We start from the raw sequence: 26,751 nt of genomic DNA, 5'->3' as shown, positions 1-26,751 counted from the left end.
ACAACTAATTCTTTAAGTCAGCTGCATACTGGGTGCAGCTCCACACCCTGGAGAGTCTATTCTACTCTAGAAAGGCTACAAAGCAGGTAGGATAGGAAGGAGCTTTGTGCCAAGGAAGTTAGGTTTGCAGCTAAGTAGAGCCAGTCAGAGACTTGAAATGAGGAGGTAAAGCCCCAGCTGCCATCAGCCAGTTGTTCAGCCAATATTTAGGTAACTTCTGCAAGCAGATGGGAGCAGCTCACCTAAGACTTGAACTGCATTTGGGAAGTGCCCCTTATCTCCCTCTTCCTGAGAGCCTAGGAAAACTAACTGAGGTGTCTCGGGTGGAGTGAGTATGGTCTGTGAAAAGTACAATTAAAATCCAAATTACCACAGGTCTGCCTTCAGTGACCAGGAAGAAAAAATATTGATAGGAAGTGAAAAATTATTTTATCCCAGTTTATTTCTAGCAGGTCCATAGCTAAGATGGATGTTTCACTGTCACAAAACTACAATTTGGTAAACACAATGTATTAGTAACATTAACTTATTGAATATTTTACTATCAATCTATAAATCAATCTCACTTTTTCTATACTTTGACTCCTTTGGCCTAAGTGAGGCACAAATATTCAAGCAATAAAAACACTGGGATTTCAATGGCTTCTTAGGCGACCGAGTGCTGTATTCTAAGTGCTCATAATGTCCAGTGACGATGAAATATATTTTTATGTTATAAAGTAGTTAATCAGTTATTTATCTTTTCTATAAAAGCCTCATTCAGTTCAATGCTGATAATTATTAAAACCTCAAACACAGTACACTGTTTGGATAAAAACACAAATGAAGTTTTTCCTGGAAGATTATGTAAGAGTTGTTCAGGAAACATATTACTTCTATGAAATGCAGATCCTTTTTGCTATTGAATGTAATTCCTAAGTTCAATAATATCTTTGATCAAAATAAACTGTTAAAGAACACTAGCAAAAATCTTACCATTTTTGAGCATTTTCCAAACTGTTCTCTTCTTTTTTCCGTTCTTCTTTAGCTGCCAATGAGAAACATTTTAAAGGTATAAATTACTGTCTTACTGTTTTAGAAACCCCACAGATTAAATATTTCTTCTTTACAAAACTGCACAGTTTGTATACTAAGTATAAAAAAAGTAGGAAACACTTGCTAATTTTCAATTTTTACATATTTCTTGTATACAATGAATGTTTCTTCTGTAGCAATAAAGTGTATTGGATTTGGAAAGTAATTTAAAATCCATATAATAATATATACTATTAGGCATAATTTGAATAAAATGTAAATAATTAAACTTCACTTTCAGATTTTTTAAAAAGAAAATATTTCGTGTTTGTTTCTTTATTGTTGCAGGTCAGAACTTATAAATTTAAATGTGTTTCTGCAGCATAAATGACTGGAAGTTCAACTGCAATTGAACAGGTACCAAACATAGTTAGCACCAACTGCTCCTTAGAGCTATCACATTTTGTTCTGGAAGCTGGAAAGTGAAAACACATGTAGTAGGTTTTAAATGTATGGCATGTACATGGTTTTTTTGGAAAAATCAGCCAAGAATTTGAAATATGGTTAGTGAATCTGAGCCCCTCTATTACAGAATGCTCACATGAACTACTTAAAAGGATTTGATTTTCAAAAGATACACATTCTCTACTACTGGAAATGTTTCCTGACCTGGATACTCATAGCAAAACCACTAGTTTTGGTTGATCAAGTCTTCTTAATACAGAAGAGCAACTTCAGCTCCAGCAGAATACCACCTATATAAAATAATGCTACTGTTGAAAAGTCATTCCTACTCCATATTAAAATAATCCTGTAAGTGGTAATGTTAATATAAACAGAATTCAGACATTTTTTATACAAAAATAAAGAACGTTATCTTTTTGCATCTCAGTCCACAGGAGTGCCTGGTTGAAATACAGTTACAAACTTGAGTTTACAGACAAGGCCATTGAGAAACTGGTCCTGAACAACTCCATTTCATTATAAAGCTACTGACAAAGAGGTTTGTACTATGATAGTTTAAAAGGAAAATAAAACTTGATTGCTTCAGCACGTTTGCTGTTAACAAAACAAGTTAACCTCAACTCATACATTTACCTGCCTTGGGTAAGTGTGTTGGAGATATTTATTCCTATTATTTCAATGTGGCCAATAGCCAGAAACAATGTTGTGTGCCCTTTGCAGGGAAAGCAATTAATTCTATATGATTAGGTTCTCCATCTCAAATCTTAGTGGCAAGACAGCTGCAAGTGAAATATATAGGGCAGCTCTGATTTATCCCATTCACCTCAGGGTCCCAAAAATTTGCCTGAAGCTAACCCAATACACTTAATTCATTATTTCAATTTTATACCATTAAAAGCAGAAAACACAGGTTGGAATTCTACTGATTCATAATGATATAAAGTTAGTTACACAAGCTGAACTATGTATAAAATTGTACAATTCATTATTACACTAATAATTTCTTTTTGGTTTTCGAAGAGATGGAAGATTAAGTATGGCAAATTTCCCAACATAGCTACATTCCCAGCTACAACAGAAACAGTATCTTCAGGTCCCTACATATGAAACACAATAACTAACAAGGACAACATGTTTATGCATTTATAGTTAGGTGGCAAGACTGGATTTACTGGTTTTAATCTTGCAAGAACAGGATAAGGAAAGATAGTGGAAAGAAGTTTTAATTTTTTATACAAAGTAGAAAATAAGTGTGACTTTTAGGAAGAAACACACAGAGCCTACATTAATATAACAGTGTTTGTGTACCAATAAAAGGCGAAACAGGAAGGAAGAAAATAGCTGTATTATAGGGCAAACAGTATTTTCTGTATTTCTAACTGTAAACATGTCCACCCAGGAATTGTTTAAAAGCATTTATTTGAAATTTAGATGTTGAGACTTGTTAAAAAAATAAACAAACGACTCCATATAACAAGTTTTATAATGTGTAAGACAAGAAACTAGGGCAATTCTCTTATTTTCCACTCAAAATCTGAAATATCCTGCTCTTTTTCTCCCGCCCCAGAACCTGCAATGACTAGCACAATCAATGCTGTCAGTATAGGTTTCTATGAAACAATGTAATTTCCTCAGGAGAGCCTTCAAAGCCCCATAGTCAAGATATCAATCCTTGTCTAATTTGTGGAGTTACTGAAGACAATTCATATGAATTACATAAGTGAAAGAACTTAATTTTTTTTTTATTTCTCTAGCAACACCATATTTGCTTGCATAGGATTTGCTTTTTGCAGAAGTGGAATGATGTAATCCTTCCACCCTTAGACCACGTGTTTGATTTCAGTTTCATCAAGTTAAGACTATATTAGCAGCCATATCAGACTGGCACAGGGATTCATCCAGCCTAATTATCCTGTCCCTGGCAGGCACTGAAACAGGTGCTCAGTTAGAATTACGGACCAGGACAAACACACTTCCCTAAGTGAACTCTCTGCCTCTGAGATTCTGTAGCTCGTACAAAATGTTTCCTGCATTGAATGGCATTGTAATGTAAGCCTCAATGGATTCTTCTTCAAGAACCTGCTCATTCTTTGCTCAAGCTTTTAGAAACTTTTTAACTTCCAAACCTGCTGTGGCAAGTGTCCTATAGTCCACTATATGCACCACATTTTGTTTGAAATGGACACCTGATATCACTCTTGTATCAGAGAAAACCTGACTGCAGTGAACACTGCAATACGGTGTCTACTGGCATGAGCTTTTTGATTAGGATGTTTTTGAAGCAAATTTCCTCAGTATTCCCCATTTAATGAGGATTGTTTTGGTTTGCAGGTAGGTTTTGGTGCTTGTAAACTAATTTCCATTAGGAGGAAATTAAACAGGAAGCTCCACAGCAAATGCACTCCAATATTAAATAGGGAGAAAAGGACTAAAATAAAATTTGGGCCTTCAGATATCTTTGAATACATGAGATGGATGATCTAATGAATTTGCCTTATGAATCACGTATTTGTGATGACTTCCTTTTACTGAAATGGAGATGTCAACTTGAAGATTCATGATCCTCTAACAGCTTAAAAAGTGAAGTAGTATTAGAGTGAAATGGTAAAAAAATTCTCCAATATATTCTTTCTAAATATTCTACTCTTTGAGGATGGAAGAGTACATGAAACACTATACTGAAAATGAGAAATTACCAGAAAATATTTTTTTTAACAGGTCTAATGTATGCACAGCAGCTCCAGATACAACAGAGCCAATACCTCTTCATGCATCAGGCTACTATGAAACAGATCTCTAAAGAGCAAAGGAAAGAAAATACTGGATACAAATTCTGGCACAGACGAAAATTGAGAAGGTCAGTAACTAACAGAGGCAACCAGAGAATGATGATGCACTAAGAAAAGTGCAGGGAAAGACAAAGAAACACAAAGAAAAATGGGTAGCCACAACTACACAAACATCTCTCAGTTACTTCTGCCCCTCTAGTGAAAAAGTCCAGTCATTGAGTCTGACTAAACAAATTTTCTGGTATTTCTCTCAGACCTTAAATATAGAATGCACTTAAGAATGATAACTCACTCAAGCGTATTGATTTAGCTGGATACATTACAGCTTTTCTTTTGTTTTTCAGTATTTTTCTACTTTCATAATTGAAAGATCTGATGCATAAAGTTTTACAAATTTTTAAAGCATTTTGGAGCAGTGAAAATGTCCACAATTACAAGAAAACTGTAACAACTACCCATTAGGGTGGAGATATCAGAACTCTTAATTTTATATTCCAAGGCTGAATTTCTGTGATTCAAAAATATATGCTTCAAGAACATATGCTTCAAGAACTTTAGGAGACAGCTTTGTAAATTATAGTGTTTTCTGCATAGGAAAAACACCACCCTAAAACAAGGTATTTGATTTTTTTTTTCCCTTGAGGAGGGAGATATGTCTTTTCTGACTCATGTCTTCCAATCAATCACAGTTAAGATTAAGACAGAATCTATAAGACATAGACAAAAAAAAACCCCAACCAAAACTCAACCTTAAAAGTAAACAACAAAACCAACCAATGAACCAAAACAAAATCCCTACTGACATTCCTCTTGGAGCTTTATAAAAGCCTGGACAGAGACTGTTAAAACAGTGACAAAAGGTTATTATGACATTTCTAGTCTCACGGGAACCCACCTTCCTCATTAGTCAAAACTAAAACCTCTTAGGTAGGCATGTTGAAATGTAGCCAAAACATGAACCCCATCCTAGAAACATACTAACCCATGATTTAATGGCAGATGAAGAAAAGTATACCCCCCAAGAGGTTATCTTTCCCCAAGCTGAGGAAAGTCACATTCTAGGACATTATCAAGTTAGGAGAACAAGTGACAATTGACCTTATTTTCTTGGTCTTTGTAAAGCATGAACCATGCTTTGAAAGCATTATCACCATTTGAAAACAGAGATCCAAATCTCTTAGATATTATCACTGGTGATACACTTGGGTATCAGAAGTTGAACCCAGAAGGCTCCCAGGCTAGAAGTGTAGTAGATCTATTTCTACCCTCAAGTACAACTGTCATGCAAGAGAAATTGTTTAATAACCCTGTTTAATCAGGGATTTTGGAGGGTGGAAGAAAAATCTCAAAGGTGCCCTAGGTGGGCAAAATGACTACAGAGGATCATCAAAAGCGCTGCATTTATACAGTTTTTCTGTTTCTGAACAAAATTCTTGATGTGTTCAAACTACTAGCACACTGCACTATGGTAGTACTATGACCAGCAGGATTAGAGTGGGATGAAATAAGCCTTCTTTGGTTTTGATTTCAATATATCTGTTAACACTGAAAATTTTTGAACAGATTTAACTTTTAGGAAATGCTTGACTCAAACCATATTGACCTAAAAGTAGTATCATGGAAAAGAAAATTTTAGTAGGGATGCACTTGCTAGCACATGGCATTTCTCTGAGCTGCAAAGAACTACAACAAACAATCTAAACCTCTTCCCAAGGGCTGCTATTTTAGAATCATCATGGATTAACTGTGGCCAGTAGCTATGCATCCCACAACCACTCACTCACTTTTCCCCCTTCCCTCTCAGTCAGATAGAGGAGACAATAGGGAGAGCAAAAATGAGAAAAACTTATGGGTCAAGATAAACACAGTTCAATATATGAAGAAAAGGGGAAGAAAAAACGGAAGTGATGCAAGGGCAGAGTGATGCCTCACCGCTTTTGGAGCAATACTACCTCTCCCAAAATCCTTTCCTCTCCTTCTTCATTGCTGAGCATGACATTGAATGCATGGAATGCTGAGTTTGAGTGAGCTAACCAGGTTGTGACCCCTTCCAATTCTTGCCCACCTATCACTGAGGGGGCAGAGTGGGACAAAGAGAACACCCTGACAATGTGCAAGTGCTGCTCAACAATAGCCAAAACACTTCTGTACTATCAACACTGTTTTAGCCACAAGCCCAAACCACATCCCACACCAGCTGATACGAAGAATATTAACTCCATCCCAGCTGGACCCACTGCAACAGCACACAGCCATGCAGAGTAATCATACAGCCATGGAGAGGAATCCTGAGATTTAGACAAATTGGATAATTTGGCTGTTTAAATACATAATAATCAAGACTATAGGTATTTTTTTTATTATAGTGAAGGTCCAACAACTTGATCCAGAATGTTAAACAATCTGTAGTTTTCAATGCAGTATGAAGCTTTATTGTTCGTGCTGATGATAGCAAAGCCAACAGCATGTAACTAACAATTCATTAAAGTGTTCATAAGTATCATCAATACCCATTTAATCTTTTTATTCTTAGTGTAATCTCACTGTCTAGAAAAAGACTGGGCTCTACATAAAAGGCCAAGAATAGAACACATTAGAAATGTTATAAAATAATTTATATTATATAACATGTGAAATTGTATTTTAATACCTGACACTGCCAGAATCTGCTTCCTTGAAATGTCAATTTTAAAGGAATGGAAATAAAATTAATAGCATCTTTTAAACAAATTTAAAAATGTCAAGTGCAAATAAACAAGTATTAACAAAAATCCACATATGAATGCAAAAGAAAGTAGATTCAGAAAATGGATTGTCTTAATTTTTTAAAATTTTGAAACCCTGGAATATATTGTTTTTTAAAAACATGGTATGACTAACAAGTGTGAGTCTGGGTGCTCGGTATGAAAATTGGGGCCTAGGAATTGTTAAAGACATGGAAAATAATTTTCTACTCTAGTGTCATATGTTACTAGGATGAAGTTTTTAATTTCCTACAGAATGAATCTAATTTTAGAACAGATTTACTTTTTCAAAACATATTATATAAAAAAGAATTTAGCAGCAGAGGGAATAGAAGTCCTCAGAAAGTAAAAAACAATTTTGCAGTTTCAGATATTTATACTTTTAATTCTAATTATTGAGCAAGTTTTCTGAATAATCTTAAATTTTTCACAAATTATGATGTTTCAAAAATTCTAAAGGAGCTGTGTATCCGGATCTAGGAAGACATATTCTTGAGAAACATCTGTCTAGAGCTATACATAAAACCTGAATTTTGTCCTACTTCTATATTTTTATATTGAGTTACTTCTAATATAACTCTGTATTTTGAGAAAAAGTATTACTTTTAATTTAGTTCTAAACAAAAGAATTCTTATTACTTAGTTGATTCCATATATAAACAGAGCAAACATGAGAGAATACATCCAGTGTAAAATATTTTCTGTTTTTTTTTACTGCTGAACTGTATTAAATTTCAAATCTGGATATGAGTGCAAATCATTTCCAATGACTACAGTCCACCATTCTCATGCTGCTGCTTTTTTGCCTTATAAAAATGCTGCATTTCAGAAATAGTGAAAAAACATATATGTTCTATACACAACTTCCTAGCAAATAATTTTCTAATATGTATTACTTGATAAACTGTCTTTAGCCCATTATTAACTTCTAATTGGTGGGCTTTATAAACTCATGGAATTCAACAGACAGCCTGGGAATTCTATGCAAGTATTTGACTGAATGATTAATACGGTTTTCTATCACAATGCAAAAAATCCCCGCATAAAACAGTCCCATGCCCATGAAGAGATTTTTCCTCTATGCTTTCAGTTAAACAAGAAGCCCTGGGAGAATGGAATCAATGAAACTTGGGTCTACTGTGGGTCTGTACTTCAGCTAGTTCCCAGATGGATTCATTAATGTTTAATTAAGGGGTGAGTTCATGATACAGCCTTGCTCTCCCTGGAAGGCTAATAAGGTCACTCTTGTCTATTTAGCCACGTATTTTTATTGAGATTTTAAGAGCTTAATATCTCAGGATCTCTAACCAATTTTGACCTTGTCACATTTGGTAAAAATTGGACAATGCATTAAAAATTATTGGCTGGGGAATAATCAAAAAGCAGTGTGATTACATGAGCTTTGTTTCTTTTATCTCTTCTTTAAATGAAAATATATCACATTTTTAACACGGAATTTGGCTACGCCATTTTTTTTTAGACAGTTTAAATACTGGTATAGACATCTTAAATCCTTTCAAAACAATCTTTAGAACACTTGCTGCCATGAGGTCTTAATCGCCCTTCCCTGAAACAGTTCTCACAAGTTTATTTTCCTCTGCAGTGGTGCAAAAGTTTTTTTTAACTAAGAAACCCACATCCAATGATGTGAATGTATAAATGTTCCTACAGCACAAAGAGTCTCTATGCAGTCTTGGAAAGCTTCTTAACAAACAAATATCCCACAAGTTACCAGGAATATAAGTTGTCAATCTGTATATTAGGTATGCATCAAGAAAAAAATTAATGTTTACCATATAGAAATTGTTAAATATTAGATTCAGTATTTTTAATGTTATGAAAACATAATGAATTACAGACACTTGCACACACAGAGAGACACACAATACCAGCAGAACATGCTCAAGCAACACATTCAAGAAAGTGTTTATTATCATAGGTAATAAAAAACCTAGGAAATTATGTTTTCTTTTTAAAGTGATAATGCTGTCTATAAATGTGCCAGAACAAAGTGTTGAAGGTCATTTTACCAGAACATTAAAGCTAACCATGAAGAAAAAAAAAAAGTTGTATTTATTTTAATAAATTCTTTTATTTCTTAAAATGTATGTTTCTTAGTATGATGCTTCTATTGTATTTTGTGAAAGAAGATTTTTAAACTAAACAAAAATTAGCTTCCATACAAAAGAGTAATTTTTTTAATTAAAACTAGGACTAACCCTAATCTTATTTTCCTTTATTCTGGAGGCATTAATTACAAAAGAAGAGTTAGCATTGCATTTTTCAATTTTATTCATTCAATTAAATTATTTGAAACTCCATTCTGTTAAAATGTAACCAAGAAATTGATCTCACATTCTCCCACACTTTGGTGATCCAGATAATAACTATTTTTTAAAGCATGTTAATACTCAGCACTAGAGAGATAGATACATTTTCTAATTCTACTTTCTTTCTAATAAACACCTATAATGTTGTGTTTTAATTCTGAGATTAATCTCTGACTAACTGCACTAAAGAGTTTACGGAACTGAAAAATTAGTTCTAATCCTTTCAGAGCAAGGTTAAATCCAATCTGTTCTGTGTCTGGGAAAACTAACTATCCAGATTATCTGTAACTACAATCTCTTTTTGTAAGCAGAAGTAAAAATTTTCAAGATTGGCCCATTCTTATACCAAGGACCATGTTTTTAAATAGTTGAATCATTATTGAAAGACAATAAGAAGTAGGTCATCTCAAAAAAAAAAAGAGTACTATTGAGGAAAAAATGAATTGATAGTGAACCAACTGCTAATCTGTTGGGTAAAGAATGAATAATTATACAAATATAATTAAACTAATTTCAGAAAAGCTGTGTGAAATTTGTGGCCTGGAAAGTTTGAGGAGAGAAAATCCACAGCAAAGCCTCCTTCTGTGGAATGATAACAGTGATTTATGAAGCTCGAGTTATTTCTGCTGATTGAGCTCAGTCAAGATTGGTTTCACATGATCAGCTAAAATACAGGAATCCGTGATGTGTAGTGGCCCCACACATTTGAACACACTAGGACACACTCTTCTAGGTGATCCAAACCTTGGGGGCGGGGGGTTAAAAGCCACTGCTTTGTTTTCCCTGCATTTTCCCCTCATTAGGATACACTCCTCTGCAAAGTTAGCCACTTCTGGTGGTCGGGAGCAAAGTCTCATTGTAAATGCACAGCAGGATAGTGGCAAAGCTGAGATTAATTCTCCATAGATTTATATAGACCTTTCTCACTGTTGATTGCTTGTACTGTTTCAAAGGTGCATACGTTGCCTTTTTTTATTGCTGGTTACTGACTTTATTCCAGCATATGGTGGTTGGCGCCATGACACAGAGTGAACATTTTATACTAGAATTAAAGTGGATATTTGACAGTTTCTGTCAGAAAGTTCAGAGCAAAGAATTTGTGAAACAAGATTTATTGCATATTTTATATGGGACACATCTGTTTCTTTGCTATGTTTCTCTTTAAACAGAAAAATAGCAATGAAGTTTCTTTAAGAAACAAAGGCTGTCAATAAAAAGCATGAACAGAAAAACTGCATTATTGAGAATGACTTGAATCAGTTTGACCTTCTAAAAATGTGTCGCTTGTAAGTATGACAATCACTTTTCCCTTTTTGCTCAGCCCTATAGACTATAGATTTTCAAATACACAGCTACCCATATTTGAGAGTAAATAAAATAAAAATGAAAATCAAATTAAACCTAAGTATTGATATTGGATATTCACATTTAAAAGCAAGGTGAAATTATTAAGGTAGATTTTTCCTATTTTTTTTAGAATCTGTAACTGCATTTTAATGATGAGAAATGTGTCAAATAAACACCCCTTTCTCTGAAAATGTCTTTTTAAACTATAGATTAATTAAGAGGAGATATACAGCAAACTTACCCACATTTTTCTATTAATATCACTAAATCTGATGTAGTTTAGCCTCTGAAGTTTAATTTAGTCTTCTTAACACCTGAATCAAAACTGAATTTGAAGAACACCTAGCAGGATCTTGTTTAAGAAAAAAAATGTATGCATTAAAGAAGAAAGTAAAAATCTTTCAATCAAATTCTAAATTTGTAACCAACAGCAGTACTGTTTAGAAAGATTCATATTTAGTGTAAAACCCTAAGATTCAGCTTGAGGAACATGATATTTAAATAGATAGAATTAAGTAAGAACAAAAACGAAGAAAATATATTCCTCTCAAATCACATATGCTTTTACGAAACGGCATGGGTGTCTTATTAATTCTAATTAAAGACAACAACAATAGAAAAATTCCTTCTGTTGAAATACGTAAATTCTAAACAAATAGTTATGGCAAAGAGTTAAAAATACTTATAGGCTCAATACTTTCTTAAAAAAATATTGTAATTTCCTCTATGAAACAACAAATATTTGTCAAATTATTTCCTACTTACAATGCATTAATTCTTGTTTTTAACTCAAAGATTTTCTAGAACTTCAATTTATGTAGGAAAATTTATCTAGATACTAGTTTGAAAAACCTGTAATTTGAAATGAAATGTAAAAAAGAGGCAAACTTGGATCTGGAGTATTTCTCCTTACCACAAATAAAATACAGGATACTAACATTAAAAAGTATTTTGTTAGGATTCCTTTTAATGATGAAGAACCAAGAAACACCAAACTGCAGTCTGTGTCTGGGAAAACTAACTATCCAGATTATCTGTAACTACAATGTCTTTTTGTAAGCAGAAGTAAAAATTTTCAAGATTGGCCCATTCTTATACCAAGGACCATATTTTTAAATAGTTGAATGATTATTGAAAGCCAGTAAGAAGTAGGTCATCTCAAAAAGGAAACACAAGGCACTGATATTTTTCTGAGTTTTTCTTCTCTGTGATAAACACTTAGAAGACTGTATTTAAAAATAGGATCTCTCTATTTCTAAATAAAAACCTGCAAAGCTACTATTCTCCTTATGGGGAGTTCTTGGGAAAAGTAAAGCATATGTGACACATTAGTCAGGTCATTTGATTCACTCCTTGAAAGTACTCAGATACAACCATGATGAGAAAAATGAGCATGTATATAAAAAAATAAATCTCAGCCTAATTTAAGACTGGGAAAATAACAAGAGTTATTACTGCATCTACCTGATCTATTTTGGTGTTTTACAGCTTGCTTATTTTCTATTGACTCTATCCTGGGAGCACAGAATTTTTTCCCTGCAGTGTATGGAAACATTTTAATATGTATAGGTTTATTCTCATATAAAAGGAAAGGAGAGGACATAAGTATTGGATAACAAGACCAGGGAATGTGAGTGCACCAGCTCAGCACATCACTGCAGACTTTGTGCTTGCTGTACCTCTAGGCCTTTATTATTATCTCCATGTTTATGAGATACCTCCTATCTCTTGGAAATGGCTTTTACTCAATAATAGCAGTAGATCTGTGCAAAAGGCAATCCCAACTTTCCCATTAGTAGAAGAGTTAAATATAATTGTAGTCATAGTTAAAGCTTTTATTTCACTTCCATTTTGATTTGATATTGTCTATTGAGCCACACAAACACTATTTCTGAAAAAGATAATTAACATGAGTAATTTGCATCTAAATTCTTATGTTGTAATAAAACAGTCATAATAAGCTTAATTCCTCTTAGTTTTTGTCTCTATAAGAACAAGAAAGTTTTAAAATTTAAATTAATTTAAAAAATTAAAAAGTTAATAAATCATACACAGGTGAAAGTAATAACATACACTGGAATTTGGTTCACTGCATCTATAACCACAGAATCTTCTTTACATCAAGTATTTAAAAGGGCAAATTACTTTAAAAAAATTTCAGAAATTTGGAAAGAATTTTTAAATCCTGAGATAATTTACTTCATTCATGATGAAACCAAACCTGTATCAAATTACATTACAATGAAAAATAACTGGAATTTAAAAGAAAGAACAGTCAAGGAAGAATAGTCAAAGTTCCCCTACCATTATTTCAAATAGACATCATAGAATTAGCTCTCCTCATTAAACCTGGGGATTCTCTGGTCTAGGAGCTGCCCAATTACATGTAAGGAAAGAATTCCTGAAGCATAAAGCTTAATAATCTTTAACATATGCCCTATCCAATTCCACTTCAAGTCAATGGTGGGTCAAGCCCTTTGTGTAAAACTGAAGTTAAGGAAACACACTCTAAGATTTACTGATAAACTGCACTGATAACTCCATAGATAATCAAACTAAACACATTTTATAGAGCAGTTTTTTCCTTTTAGCATGATACTTTTTGATGTTTGAAGATTTCTGCTTGGCCAGAGAAGATATACTGTTGTGTCTAGTCGGGTATCCCTGCCTGTCCTGGGGCACCAACTACCTCTGTAATACCAAATTCTGTTCCAGAGATGGCAACACTTTGTGGAGGGACATTTCAGACTGTAAGACATTCCCAGGACTTCATATACATGCTTTGTACAAACAGTTATATCCTGAAGTCAGTTCAGAAGCTGAAGTACTTAAAAGCTATTTTTGACACTTTCAAAATGGTTGACTTGGAACAATGTTTAGATAGCTGAAAAATTCTGATGCTAAAAAGTTTGAATTGATTTATATGCCATGAAAGAAGTACTGTTCCAATCAATTTCATACATACATCTCTTAAGAGAAATAAAACTTCTGATTTCTCCACCTCAAGGTGTTCAAAAGCATGGTAAAGGCTCTTCACAGGGCAAAGGTAAATTTTTAAATATCTTGCCCTGGCATCTGAAGTATTTAGACACAGAAGCATCAGAGAAGTTACAGGAAAGGTTGAATGACGACCTGAAATCAGACCCTTTCTTTACATTTTGGAGAAGTCTGTCTTTAATCACAGCTGTAATCTCACAATACTGTATTATCCATATGGTTTTACTCTGCCATTCCTCTATTTTGAGAGCTTAGTAGCAACCTGGTGCTATGTCCTTAACTAGTTTGAAATTTCTGATAACTGCCCTATGAAAATTGTGATTAATATTTTTGTTCTCAAAACAATGGTCCATCCTGTTCAACAAGACTGCAGGTTTTACCTGTTCTTACTGCTTAAAAAGGAAATCAGAGCTCACACCATAAAAGAATCTAACACAGAGAGCTTCAATTTCTTGATGAAATGTTCAGTATCTAATATTTTTTATCAATCATGCTTGAAAACAGTAAAACACGATATTCATGTGCTTGCACAGGTCCAAAAAATGACTGAGAAAAAGTATTAACATACCAAAATCACAGAAGTCTACAGAGAAATTCCACATAATTAAGCATGCTATTGTCATAATCCATAATTCCACCAGATTAAGCATGCTATTGTCATAATCAGTTTGTATGATATGGTGCACTGAAGGGCTTTTCCAGGCTTAATGGTGTGAAATCACAGAGCACAGGGGACAAACACAAGGTAAGAGTGACCATTGTAAGGTTAAGAGACTGGGGTCTCTTGAGACCAAATGTGTTTGAGCCTTTCATTATCTAAGTGCATGAATCTCCTCTATCCAATCCTTTCCAATTCTTGGCTCTGCTCTTTCCTTGCAGTAGTGTCTTTCATGTATGTGAACAACTGCTCACAAGTTATATAATCAAAAGTAATGAATCAGTGAACATCTTCATTTCCTTCGACGCAGCTTTGACAAGGTTTAAATTCTATCTGTTCAATTCTGACTTTGAAAATCAGAAAATGAAGACATAAAAGGAAAAGAAGATAAATAGGAGATCATGCAGGAGATTCCTAAGAGTATAGTGAAAAAAACCCAGCTGGACAAAAAGAAAAGCCTAATAGGCTCTCTATGCAAAGCCAGCATATACAGCCTACAGCTCTGTTTACCTCTAAACCGATGATAAAGAGAATGGAAGAAATACAGTGGATTTTAACAGAATATAGAGGTTACAATGAGAATTTAGAGAGGATGTTGAACTCCAGATAGCTGATAGTGGTTAGAGTAAAGGCATCAGTAATTCTAGGAATAGATTTTATAACTATCATATACATAATAATTTTGTATTAAATCAAGGGTATTAACACTAACATTCATTATGTCACTTAGCTGCTATTAATCCTTCTCTATCATGACATGCCGATGACTTTGTAACAGCCATGGTAATTCAGTATACCACAATCAAATTCAAAGGAAGTTGGAAGGAACTGTTTTCTATAGGAGATTTCCTCTTTGTTTTCTAAGAGGAGATGACCATTGCATTTTCAATTACCAGTTTTTCTAAATTACATTCTTAATACAAAATAATCTTTCAATCTGTATAGTAAGAAGAGATATAGTGAAATTGGCTATAGTAATTTGATGTACATCTGCTTCAAAAATAATAAATTGAAAGTTTCCTGAAAAGTCATAGCTGTAATTAACACCAATTTTCAGGACTTTGATGTTGATAGTTCTTCTAGTAGTGTGGGAGAAAATACTCACTTCAGAGCAAATTCTTGTTCTTTGAATCAGTTCACTGTCAATATTGCATTACTTAGGAGGCATATGGATGCAATCACATTCCAGGACAACTTATTAGGTGTCTTATGGACTGGAGCTATTGTCTAACTATATGATCTCAGAGTACCCAGCAGTAAGGTTCTGTACTTTGCAGACTCATGCCAATTTATGTAAATCACTCTTTCATCTGTTTAAGTATGACAATCTTTTGAGTGATGAAAACAGTTATGTCTATCACAAAGTTTGAAAGATTAAAGTAATTCTGCTCCTGGCATATAAAACAGCATTCCAGATCTGAACACAAACTTTGCCTGGTCTGCAATGTCATTGCTGGGAAGCATAAGAAGTTTTAAGCAAACATTATCACTGCAAGGAAGTATGACATATTTTTCATGTTTGACACTGGACATAAATATCCTCCCACACTGTTTAATGTGAGAAATGCATATGTGTGGCAGAGATAATAAAACATCTCAGTGAAAATAAATGAAATGAAAAAGAAGTTATGATAAGTAGAACAGAAATAAAGCTTTGAAGTTAGAAGTCTTCATATCTGTACATTTTATTCACAAGAGGAAGAAGCAGTATTTGATATGCAGAGTGGATAGTTACACATACTGGAAGAGTCTCATGCTTTGTAGGGATGGTTATCTGTTCAGAGATAAATTTTTTAGCTGACAGAAGCAGCTTCACACTTGCAGGTAAGAAAAATCTGGTCAATTTTAAGATCCTTGCAAGTGCTATTGCTCTTCTGCTGTTGTTTACACATGGTATTTTAACAGACAGCTATTACTGAAATGTAACAGTGTTCTTAAAAATGATTCTTGATTGTCTTACTTCACTTGTTCAGCATTAAAACATTCAAGAGCTTAACAAATAAAATGCAACAAAAGTACCATAATCTGACATGTATTTTAGAGCAGAGGAATATAAGACAAGTGGGAAGACAAGTATGTGATAATTTCATATACAATTTTAGAACATTTCTCTTTATTTCTGTTAATGTTCTTGGAGAGAAAAGCTGTAATTTTATTGCAGAGAATCAAGAATTTTAAATAGCTCCCAGAGGTTTCTGATATTTTGAGATGTCATTACAGACAAGCTTTACCAGGTAACTGCTTTGAGTAACAACTTAAAAGATAATCTCTGTATCTGTCTTAAAAACAATATAATATTGTCACACTATGAAAGAAAATAAGTGACAATGCAATTTTCTTCCTAATCTTTGACTGTAGTAAGATGTATAAAGGTATGTCCTGATGACAGTAAGAGAGAAAAAAGAAGTACTATTTTATCTTGGAAAAATGGTGCCTTGGAGTGTTCTTGACTTCTGATTCACTACTGCTAAATGACATTTACATCTTGCTTTATACTTCATAGACTGCTTTGAGAGAAAAGCAGCAATTTTGAGTGGAAATACTTTTTTCCTGTAGTATAATAAATTATTCTATTATCCTCCTACACCCAAAATATATATGGAGCTATAAACTAATAAAAGGTTGCTTTTCCAGGGTTAATACAATAGATGCTACTAGATGAGAAGCATAATTCACCATGTATGAGCACCTATAGCACAAGAACAACATCTTGGAGAGAATATTTACATATTGAGGAACTATGTAGGAAATGATGAAAAAGAAATTCAAAGTTGGCCAGCTGCTTTCATTTACCATCGACTCATAGAATGGTTTGGGTTGGATGGGGCCCTAAAGGACATCTAGTTCCAACTCTGCTGCCATGGTTGGAACAAGTAAACCAAGTGCTCAGAGCCCCATCCAACCTGGCCTTGAACACTTCCAGGAAAGGGGTAAATCACAGTTTCTCTGGGCAAACTGTTCCTGTGCCTCACCAACTTTACTGTGAAGAATTTCTCTCTTATTATCTAATCTAAACCTACATTTTTTTCAGTTTCAAGCCATTCTCCCTTGTCCTATCTCTACATATCCTCATAAGAAGTCCCTCTCCAGCTCTAGATTTAGATACTGGAAGGCAGATTTAGATGCTGTAAGGTGTCCCCAGAGCTTTCTCTTCTCCTGGCTGAACAGCCCCAACTCAGCTCCAGCCTTCATGGCCTTCTTAATAGAATTTACTTCTTATCTTCTTTCCCAATAGACTACCTCAATAATCCTCTGTGGTGCACATCAACAGGCAGATAAGGAAATGTGGCTCAAAATTCCTGTTCTATACCAGAAATCCATTTGAAAGTGCTTTGGACTGGATGCATGCCCAGGTAGCTACTGCAGCCTGGCTAAAATTATTAAGATGAAATCACTCAGCAGTTAAAAGTGGATTTCTGGACTGTTTTCATATGTTGCTAAGCTTGTATGAAAAACTCACTAGCTCCTGACATAATGCTGTGGTGACTAGTTTGGTCTACGACTGTTTTTTCTATTGCATAGTCCCATAGATAGCACAATATTGACCTTTTATGTAGTATACAACACACAGCAGTTGTAGCAAAGCAATTAATCTAACCAGTGTTTCCCAAACAATAGGCTAGAATTCTAAACATAGGACAATTTCTTTTTCTTTGGGATTAATCTCAATAGATGACTCTATTTTACAAATCACTCCTTCTCCATCTTGCTTGTTACCTTGGTCACATCAGTGTATCATGCACCTTTCCCAAATAGCTTTACTTTCCACTACTAATGAAATTCAAAAACTGTTCTGTTTCGACATCAGACTACTCACTTCCCTGACTCTGTTCTAAATTAAATGAATTCCTGTAATAGCAGAGTCTTCATCATCAAGATGCTTTATTCTCAGAGAAATTAAGAGAAGCAGATATGCTTTTCCTACGCTAACTGCTACAAAGACATCATTTTCACATTCCAGTTCATGAGGGAGGAACCCAAGCCTAGATTAAAGTTTTTGCATGCTTTCTGACCTGGACCCAATGAAGAAGAATTTGGAAACATATTTTGCAAGATCTTGCATGAATGTGCGCTATTTATTTCTACACTTACTAGAATGGACAAACAAGATGAAATAGTCAGGTGGCTAAATAAGAAATAAATTTAATTAACATTAGTCACCTACTCCTGTATGTCATTTACTTTCTCATTTGTATTATTCTTGAGGGAATGCACAAGGAGAACAAGAAACACTATGGAAAACACCAATGGTTAATAGCCCTTCTAGTGAGCTGCACAGTTGCAGTAACAAAAATTGTTTTTTCTCCTTTTCAAAATAGAGTAGTTTGCATCTTTCTCATAGTCATCTAAGTATTCTGATTTTTTTTTGGTGAGAGATAGTTTCATATCAAAAGAGGAGTTTTCTTCTAAGAAATTCTGAGCAAGAATCTAATGAACTAAAGAGCATTCCAGACCATACAATAATTTCATACTTTCAAAGACCTTCCTGCATATCATGGCAATTTAAAAGGAAAATAATTATGAACATATTTTTAACCACCCCACATGGTAATTTCAATGGAAATACAGTAAGTGAATACTAATTTATAATAATCAGTAGTTCTCCGTACTATAGGAAAACTAATATAATTGTTGCACATAATTAGATTTACTAAAGATTATTTCAACTTTGTGAATAATCTAAGCCTTTTCCAAAAAGCATAGGCATATCAAATACAGCTAGTGAAGCATTAAGATAGTTTACACAAGATGTCTGTAATGTGGGATTCACTAAGTACTTGACAAAGATTATCTTTCACTACAAAAACTAGCAAGAATCATTATTTAACATTCTGTGTATCAGGAAAGAGGGGCACTCTCTGAAAAGGATATTAACCAACTGCTACCATCACATATAAAGTAGCTAAACTGGGAATAGAACCCAAAGCTTCTGGCACCTAATTCCCTGCTGAAGGCACTGGGCTACATTACATGCAGTTATACAAACCAGCACTGACATCAGCAGAAGTACAGTTTATCCCCTCTAGCATTTTAGAATGTCAGTCTCCATAACACTCTCAGTGTTTTTTGTTACAACACAGCAAGTATTAGATTTAATTGGTATTAATTATAATTAGGAAATGTAAACACTTCAGTACAAGCAAACCAGGATTTTTTTTCCTTACAGTATTTCCAACTTCATATTGGCTAGAAATTATGGGAATTGCGCGTGTGGGAAAAACCTCAATATCTATGAGTTCCAGCCCTATTTTCAAGCCACAAGGTTCAGAAAAGCATCTGAGTTTTGAATACTTGCTGTGAGCTGGCAGAAAGATAACAGACAATTTTTTCTTATGTTTGCTAAAGCAGCCACAACTCTTTCTTAAACAAACAAGACTGAAAACAGATGCTTATTGGATGCTCAGTATTATCAGCCAATTTCAGAGAAGCGGCTGAGTTTGCAGACACCTCTGACCTTGACATTTGTCCAACGCCTATTCTAGTGCCATTAATCAAGATGGATTTCTGTGTTATTTTTCCCTATCTTTAATGTGGAATTCTATAAGATTTCCATTCTAATGCCCCAGAAAGTACTATCCACCATTATAAAGATTCAAATCAATCACGTGACTGACAGAAAAATAGAGTCAATCATTGTAGAATCTGACAACCTACTGAAAATTCATCTCAGAATAAGGTAGAATTAAGATGTCAAAAGATGAGAAGTAAATGATATAAAATTAGGTGTGTCTGATTAGATACCATAAAGCATAAAATTATAAAGCAAAAGAAGAACAAGAGAACATGAGAAAAAGTGGACAAGTGAGTAATCCAGGTGGTTTTTCTCCTTCTAGTATACAAAAGAGCTCACTAAAAAGTGTGCCAATAAATGTAATATATAGAACTTACTGTCCTAGGACAGCTGCAGGAATGTATTCTCTCTCTCTCTCTCTTTTTAAAAAAATATATACATTATTCACACACATAAGGATAAAATTTTCTGTCACACTGACAAAGATAAATATATCTCAATTTTCACATCAATAGGCATAAACAAGGAAAATATTTAGAAGAGGATGTTTTTCTATTTGAAATGATAATGCACAATTCAATTGCAATTTTATCTAAAGCAGAACTACTCTTCTTCCAATATCAACTGGGTACTTTTATAATATTCCATGCATAAGAAAGTGGAGTATGATAAAAAGGGTAGCTCAGTATTGCAGGAGAAACCAGGTACTGGGTTGTCTTTATTTTTTAAGACTGTGTTGATATGATTTGCTATTCCTTCTGCTGGTTTTGGCTGGTGTGGAGGTAACTTCACAGGAACTCCTATGGTGCTGCAAATTTGATTTGTGACCAAAAGAGTGTTGATAACTCATCCATGTTTTAGCTGTTGCTGAACAGTCCTGCACAGCATTCAGGCCTTCTCTATTTCTAATGCTGATATACAGAAAGTAGGCTGGGGATGAACAAGAAGTTGGGAGGGGCCAAGCCAAATCAATAAAGGGGTAACTCATACCACAGAACATAATGCTCAGAAATAAATCTGGGAAAAGGAGGAGGAAGCAGGGGAGAAATCCAGAGTTTTGATGCTTGTCTTCCTAAGCAGGGTTATGTGTGATGAAATAGTGCTTTCCTGGTAATGTGAAATTTAGAAATGTGTGTTCTAAATGGAACTTAGAAATACTGTGGCCAACAGGATTAGGGAAGTGATAAAGCACATTGTACTTGGCACTGGTGAGGCCACACCTTGAATCCCATGTTCAGCTTTAAGCCCCTCACACAAGAGAGACCTTGAGGTGTTGGAGTGTCCAGAGAAGGGCAGTGGAGTTGGGGAAGGGTCTGGAGCACAAGTCCAACAAGCAGCAGCTGAGGGAGTTGGGGGTGTTTAGCCTGGGGAAAGGGAGGCTCAGGAGAGGCCTTATCACCCTTTACAACTCCCAGAGAGCATAGGGGATCAGTCTCTTCTCTAGGGTAACAAGTGACAGGACAGATGTATCAGGGGAGGTTCACACTGGATGTTGGGAAACATTTCTTTACTGAAAGGGTTATCAAGTACTGATACAGGCTACCCAGGAGAGTAGGGAAATAACCATCCCTGGAAGAGTTCCAAAAGAGTGTAGATGCTGTGCATAGGAACATGGTTTAGTGGTAGAACTGGCAATGGCAGGTTAATGGCTGGACTTGATAATATCTAAGAAGTCTTTTCCAGCCTTAATGATTCTAAGAAATGGCTGAACACTTGTTCACTGATGGGAAGGAGTTGATCGAATTCCATATTTTGCATTGCTTGTTCACACAGCTTTTGCTTTCCCTATTAAAATGTCTGTATTTCAATTTACTAGTTTTCTTTCATTCAACCTTCCACCCTCTCCTTGTCCATGGAGGGGCAGCAAGCAAACAGCTGAGTGGTGCTAAGCTGCCAACTGCACTAACCACGACAGTCCTTGTGAGATCCAGGACGCAGCAAGAATTACAGAATCTGTGATACCCTTGTGGAAGACACCATTTGGTCAGGGTCCTGGCAAGATCTGGGCAAAATTGATTATTACAATATTTTGGATATTTAGTACTAATTCAATCTTGATATTATTGTTAAACTGTAAGTGAAAACTTCCAATTAATACATTAAAAAGACAAACTGTCCTGGAGTGACATTAAGATTTCCATTACATTCTTTGCTTTAAAAATTCTGTGAGGAGGAATTTGCTGCTTAAATACTGTCCAAATACACTTGCACCATGGCCTGGGAGAACGGTAAAGGAGAATATCAGCTTATTTACCAGTACAATTTAACTGCTACTTTTGAAACAGCCTGTTTTCAATTGTCAAAGTATTTACACAAGACAGTCTAATGAAACAAAGTTATTAAAAAGACATTAGGACAACCTTCATAAAAAGGATTAAGCTAATCAATAAATTACTACAATAAGCTGAATGATCACTAATATTCTGTCTGGATGAGCAGATTCAGATAGTTTAACTGACTTCTCAGATAGAAAATTGTTAAACTGTTCACCATTTCTATGAGAAATACAATTAAATTCTTAACAATTCTAATATCTCTGTCAAAAATACAGATTTTTTTTGTTTATCCAAGAAGATTGTACTCCTACAAGGAGAGGGGGGAAAATCTCTTCCTGCATATATTTTCCACAACCACAGAAGCAATGGTGCTGGCAGAAGCAGGTGATGGGGAACACAGTATGAGAAACAGGAAGAGGAGCAGGACTGCTGTTTTCAACAGCAACCTGCATTTACATTATCTTCAGTTGAGCACCAAATTGCACCTTGGTTTTCACCCACTGCCTCCAGACTCTAACCTGGTAAATCACTTTTTTAATGCTTTTTTCTGTCTCACGCAAGACAGAAAAATCTTTAAATATGACTAAGTCAGTTCATAAGCCCACACTAGGGAGAAAAGATGACATGTATATATGTGGACTTTCTCTAAAAGAGAATCTTTCACTCTTGTCTTTTTTAAGTCTTTGAAGCTTTATATTCCCTCTGATAAATTTCGTCTGTGATTAATATATTTTTCATTTTGCCTACAAATAATAATAAAGAACAAAGCACAAAATAACCAGTGGGAAATGGGTGAGATCAAGGGAGTGATTAGCTTTGACAAGTGATGTCGAAGATCTGTATAACATATATCGACATATATGAATATATATTAGGCCCATTAGGAACGTAATCCACAGGAATTTTCAGAGGAAACAGATATTTAATGTAGCTTACATTACACATAACTTTATAAACCACTACACTATTCGGCAGTAAGATTTTTTTTTCAGATGTGGTTACCTTTCTGAAAGAATTCCTCTAATTTCTCCTTGAAGGGCTGGAGATGTTCTTCAGAAGACTCTCTGCAAACTAACTTCATCTGCTTTTCAGAGGCTACAAAAAGATGAGACATATTTATGACAGAAGAAATGTACCAAAAGTAGGTTTCAGCACCACAGGAGCCTACATCTAAATACTCACCTGAATTTACTTTAGAGGTTATAAATAAGCACTAAGGAATCCAGCAATTACACTAAAATAAGAAATACAAATACTAGTCAAGTATACTAAATAAAAAATTCTATATGTGTTTAAAGAGTAGAATTTGTCTTTAGTAAGGAATTTGTTCTAAAACTCCTGCAGTGTGCTAGGGCTTGCTAATAACACAGCTTGCCTCACACACTAATTCTATGGTATATGGTATATTTAAATGGTAAATATAATGGTATATTGAAAGCTTTAAGGTCTGTTTCTGTGGTGAGTGGAAAATCCTTTGTATCTGAATTGATTTTAATCAATCAATGTCAGGCATCCCATACTCAACTATTTTTCCTGAAACAGATGCAGAAATTCAACATTAGTTGAGTATTCCATCCCCAGACCATCATATGAAACAGCTGAAGTATGTAAGAAAGTGAACTTATATTTAAGTGCAATTTGTTTACTATTTAATCTATCTGCTATTTTAAGAACAATGCCGTGGCAATTTCTGAAAAACTTAATTTCATTTGCTAATGAATTTTAACAGGCCTAGAACTTCTAATAAACTTAGTGCATTCCAGTGTTCCACATTAAAGATGACAGAGGGCAGAAATCAAAATGAAATTACTTTCCATTTAGCAACTGAATTTATGAACCAGTACAAGAGTTTTCTTCTACAATTTTTCATTTCCAAGAAGCAACATTTAGATGGAAAGTTATTTTGAAGTTAAACCAGAGACTTACAGTTTGACTGCATGAACTGTATTCACACCATATTGCTAGCACCATTAAACAAAATTTAATGTAAAACTGTCGAAATGAAAGTTGAGCCTGTGTAATTAAAATGTTCCATTATTTAAATTTGCAATGTAGTGTAAAAAGTCAAGGGAAGGTTGAAAATAGATGCATTTTACTATGCAAGTAGTATTATGCTTACAAACCCTTGGACCACCAGGACGTACTGAAAACAATCACAGATTTTCAATTAATTGAGAGCAGAAATACATTTGGTCAATTCTTATAGCAAAATGCCCATTCCCACCCAAGACTATATTTTAATTTAGCAACCCTCCACAACTCAAACTGCAGGTTGTGTAAAATGGCCTGGGCTACAGTCTAAGTTTATCTTTAATCTATGGTCTTGTATCCGGTAGCATATGACAAATCTTTCAAATGATTCAGAGCAGAGTTAATGGATATTTGTTTGTATGCCAGAAAGTAGGCAGAATGGAGTGGTGATTTAAACACATCATATTCCCTCTTTTAAATACATAATGAAAAGCTTCTTTCTGAAAAAATGTCTTTCTGAAATTCTGAGGAATCTGAGGGAATTCTGAGGAAGCTGACAGCTATCACACCATACATACAATTCTCCTCTCACCATTCCAAAATAATCATTTGAGAAAATGAAAAACCTGTTTCAGCATTACTGAGTTCAAACAGATGCAAATTCTCCACTAATGTAATAAACTTTTGGTTCTTCTCCTGGGTATGAGCTGTATGTTAGTGGAATTGAATGTAATATGCTATTTTGAAAATTGTTTATTTCTAAATGAGCTATTGCAGAAAAAAAAAGGAAAAGACAAGTGTGCAAAAGTATTTGAAAGCCCTTACAAATTGTTGGATGTACATCATGCTTCACCCACTGCAAATCTTGGCCACAGAAATGGAAAGCATTAGCAAAACATTAAAACAAAGCTGGAAACTGCTGATTATCAGTTTGCCACTGTCTTCAGATTTAATGCAGTACTTGGCTCAAAAAGTTCTTTAAAAATCCCCAATATAAGTGAAAATATTTACAAAATAGAATGTCTCTCACTTAATGCCTATTGGGCAATAGTCTTAAAACTCCACAGACACTTGTAAATCTGTCAAAAGAATCATGGCTCATAAACAAACTTTCATGTAAAGAGCATTTCTGTGTCAATCAGACACAATTTGGAATTTTTTAAGCACCATTTTAAAAGTAAACGCAAATCCAGAAATAGTTTAAAGTTGATAACAGTAAATTACTAACTATTTACTCACCAGAACCCATCAGTAGCATTTACAGGAATCAGTCTGACAGCAAAACCAAGTATCAACACCATGAATTCCTATAAACCTGTCAGTGACACTATCCCCTATGAGTTATGCCTCTGTGAAAGCTGCTGGAGCTGCCCTGTTCCTGTCTGTTCAGAGCATGGCAGGTTACACTGCTAGGCTCGCTCTTCCACTCAGCTACAATGCAAGCACATCTTTGACAGAAGGATTACTACTTGACAACTCTTTTTTAGAGCCCTTGCCTTTTCTGTTTCCAAGAGCATTTGAAATAATACTACAAATGAATTCAGTGTAGGGCTAAACAATCCCAAATTTCTGTGCGAGAGAATCCATGATCTTTTACAGCACACAAACCTGTTACGCTACTGGGATCTATACGCCCAAATTAAATCCTAATAAACCTCTGACAAATTTCATAAATTTATATTGTTCAGCAAGTGCTATATCATTTTCTCACGATTTAGTTCCTTTGGTATTACTTTATTATTTTCTTGTTTGGAAACAACTTTGCAAGTTAAACAAATACTTACTGGTGTAGATGCATGTTTACCCATTGGACACCACTGCAGGATCTGGTTATAGTCTCCTGTTATTACATGCACTTAGGTACCTACTCACTGGAGCTGTTCACATGGAATTAATTGAATGCCTTTTGCACTATCTACAGCTTTTGCATTTCTGTACAAACTTGCATGTAAGTTTCTTTTCAGATAGAATTTTAAATAATGTACAAAAGGCAAGAGATTCATCTTGATTCTGTGGGAGCATGGTAAGAATTTTAACTTCCAACTGCAAGAGGCTATGCTGCTACTGACTCAGAAAAGTTTCAGAGACAGTATTTTATTTGCCCTTTTGGACCCATATTGATCATCGGTACATGCCAATAATAGGAACACACAAATGTTCAAGCACTACCACCAAAGCCAGAGCACGGCTGACTAATACAGACGCCTGTGGATAAAGCAGAGATGGAAATGCTGTGGAGTGGGAAATTCTCTGAGACAAAACTATCTGAGAAAAGCATAAATGGGCATCAGACTGTGGTAGCACTCTGTTCTCAAGCTCAATCTCTGCTGCCTTAAATGAAAGTCAACAATTTGATGCAAAAAAGTGTTAGCACACATAAAACTGAATACACCATTCTAACCTACTAATTGCTTGTATAGCTACTGTTCTGTGAAGATATTTGCAGCTAATTTAAAAGAAGAAATATTCTATATAAAGAAGAATAAATGCTTCTATATAAAGTTATTTTCTTCACAAATTAATAATTCCTTTTTCTTAAAAAAATAATCCAGAGGATAGAAGATAATAAGTCAAAAGTCAGTCTCTGAAACACATTTCCTCATGACACACAGAAACACCTGTTTAGGTGCTCTGGTTATCACATATAA

At 34.6% G+C, this 26,751-nt stretch overlaps 1 protein-coding gene across 6 annotated transcripts in view; it reads right to left on the bottom strand.

Moving 5' to 3' along the window:
- FMN1 (formin 1) overlaps positions 1 to 26,751 on the bottom strand; it is a 176,620-nt gene that overhangs the window by 19,998 nt on the left and 129,871 nt on the right. For all 6 annotated transcript variants that reach the window (XM_077180357.1, XM_077180356.1, XM_077180359.1 and 3 more), the window contains 2 exons: positions 23,135 to 23,227; positions 976 to 1,027 (listed from right to left, as the gene is read on the bottom strand). In XM_077180357.1, the coding sequence (XP_077036472.1) occupies positions 976 to 1,027; positions 23,135 to 23,227 (145 nt within the window). The remainder of the gene's footprint in view (positions 1 to 975; positions 1,028 to 23,134; positions 23,228 to 26,751) is intronic.

Source organism: Agelaius phoeniceus, chromosome 6 (genome assembly GCF_051311805.1).
Source record: "Agelaius phoeniceus isolate bAgePho1 chromosome 6, bAgePho1.hap1, whole genome shotgun sequence".
Classification (NCBI taxonomy): domain Eukaryota; kingdom Metazoa; phylum Chordata; class Aves; order Passeriformes; family Icteridae; genus Agelaius; species Agelaius phoeniceus.
The sequence above is the reverse complement of the archived record's forward strand: the minus strand, read 5'-3'. Positions and strand labels throughout refer to the sequence as shown.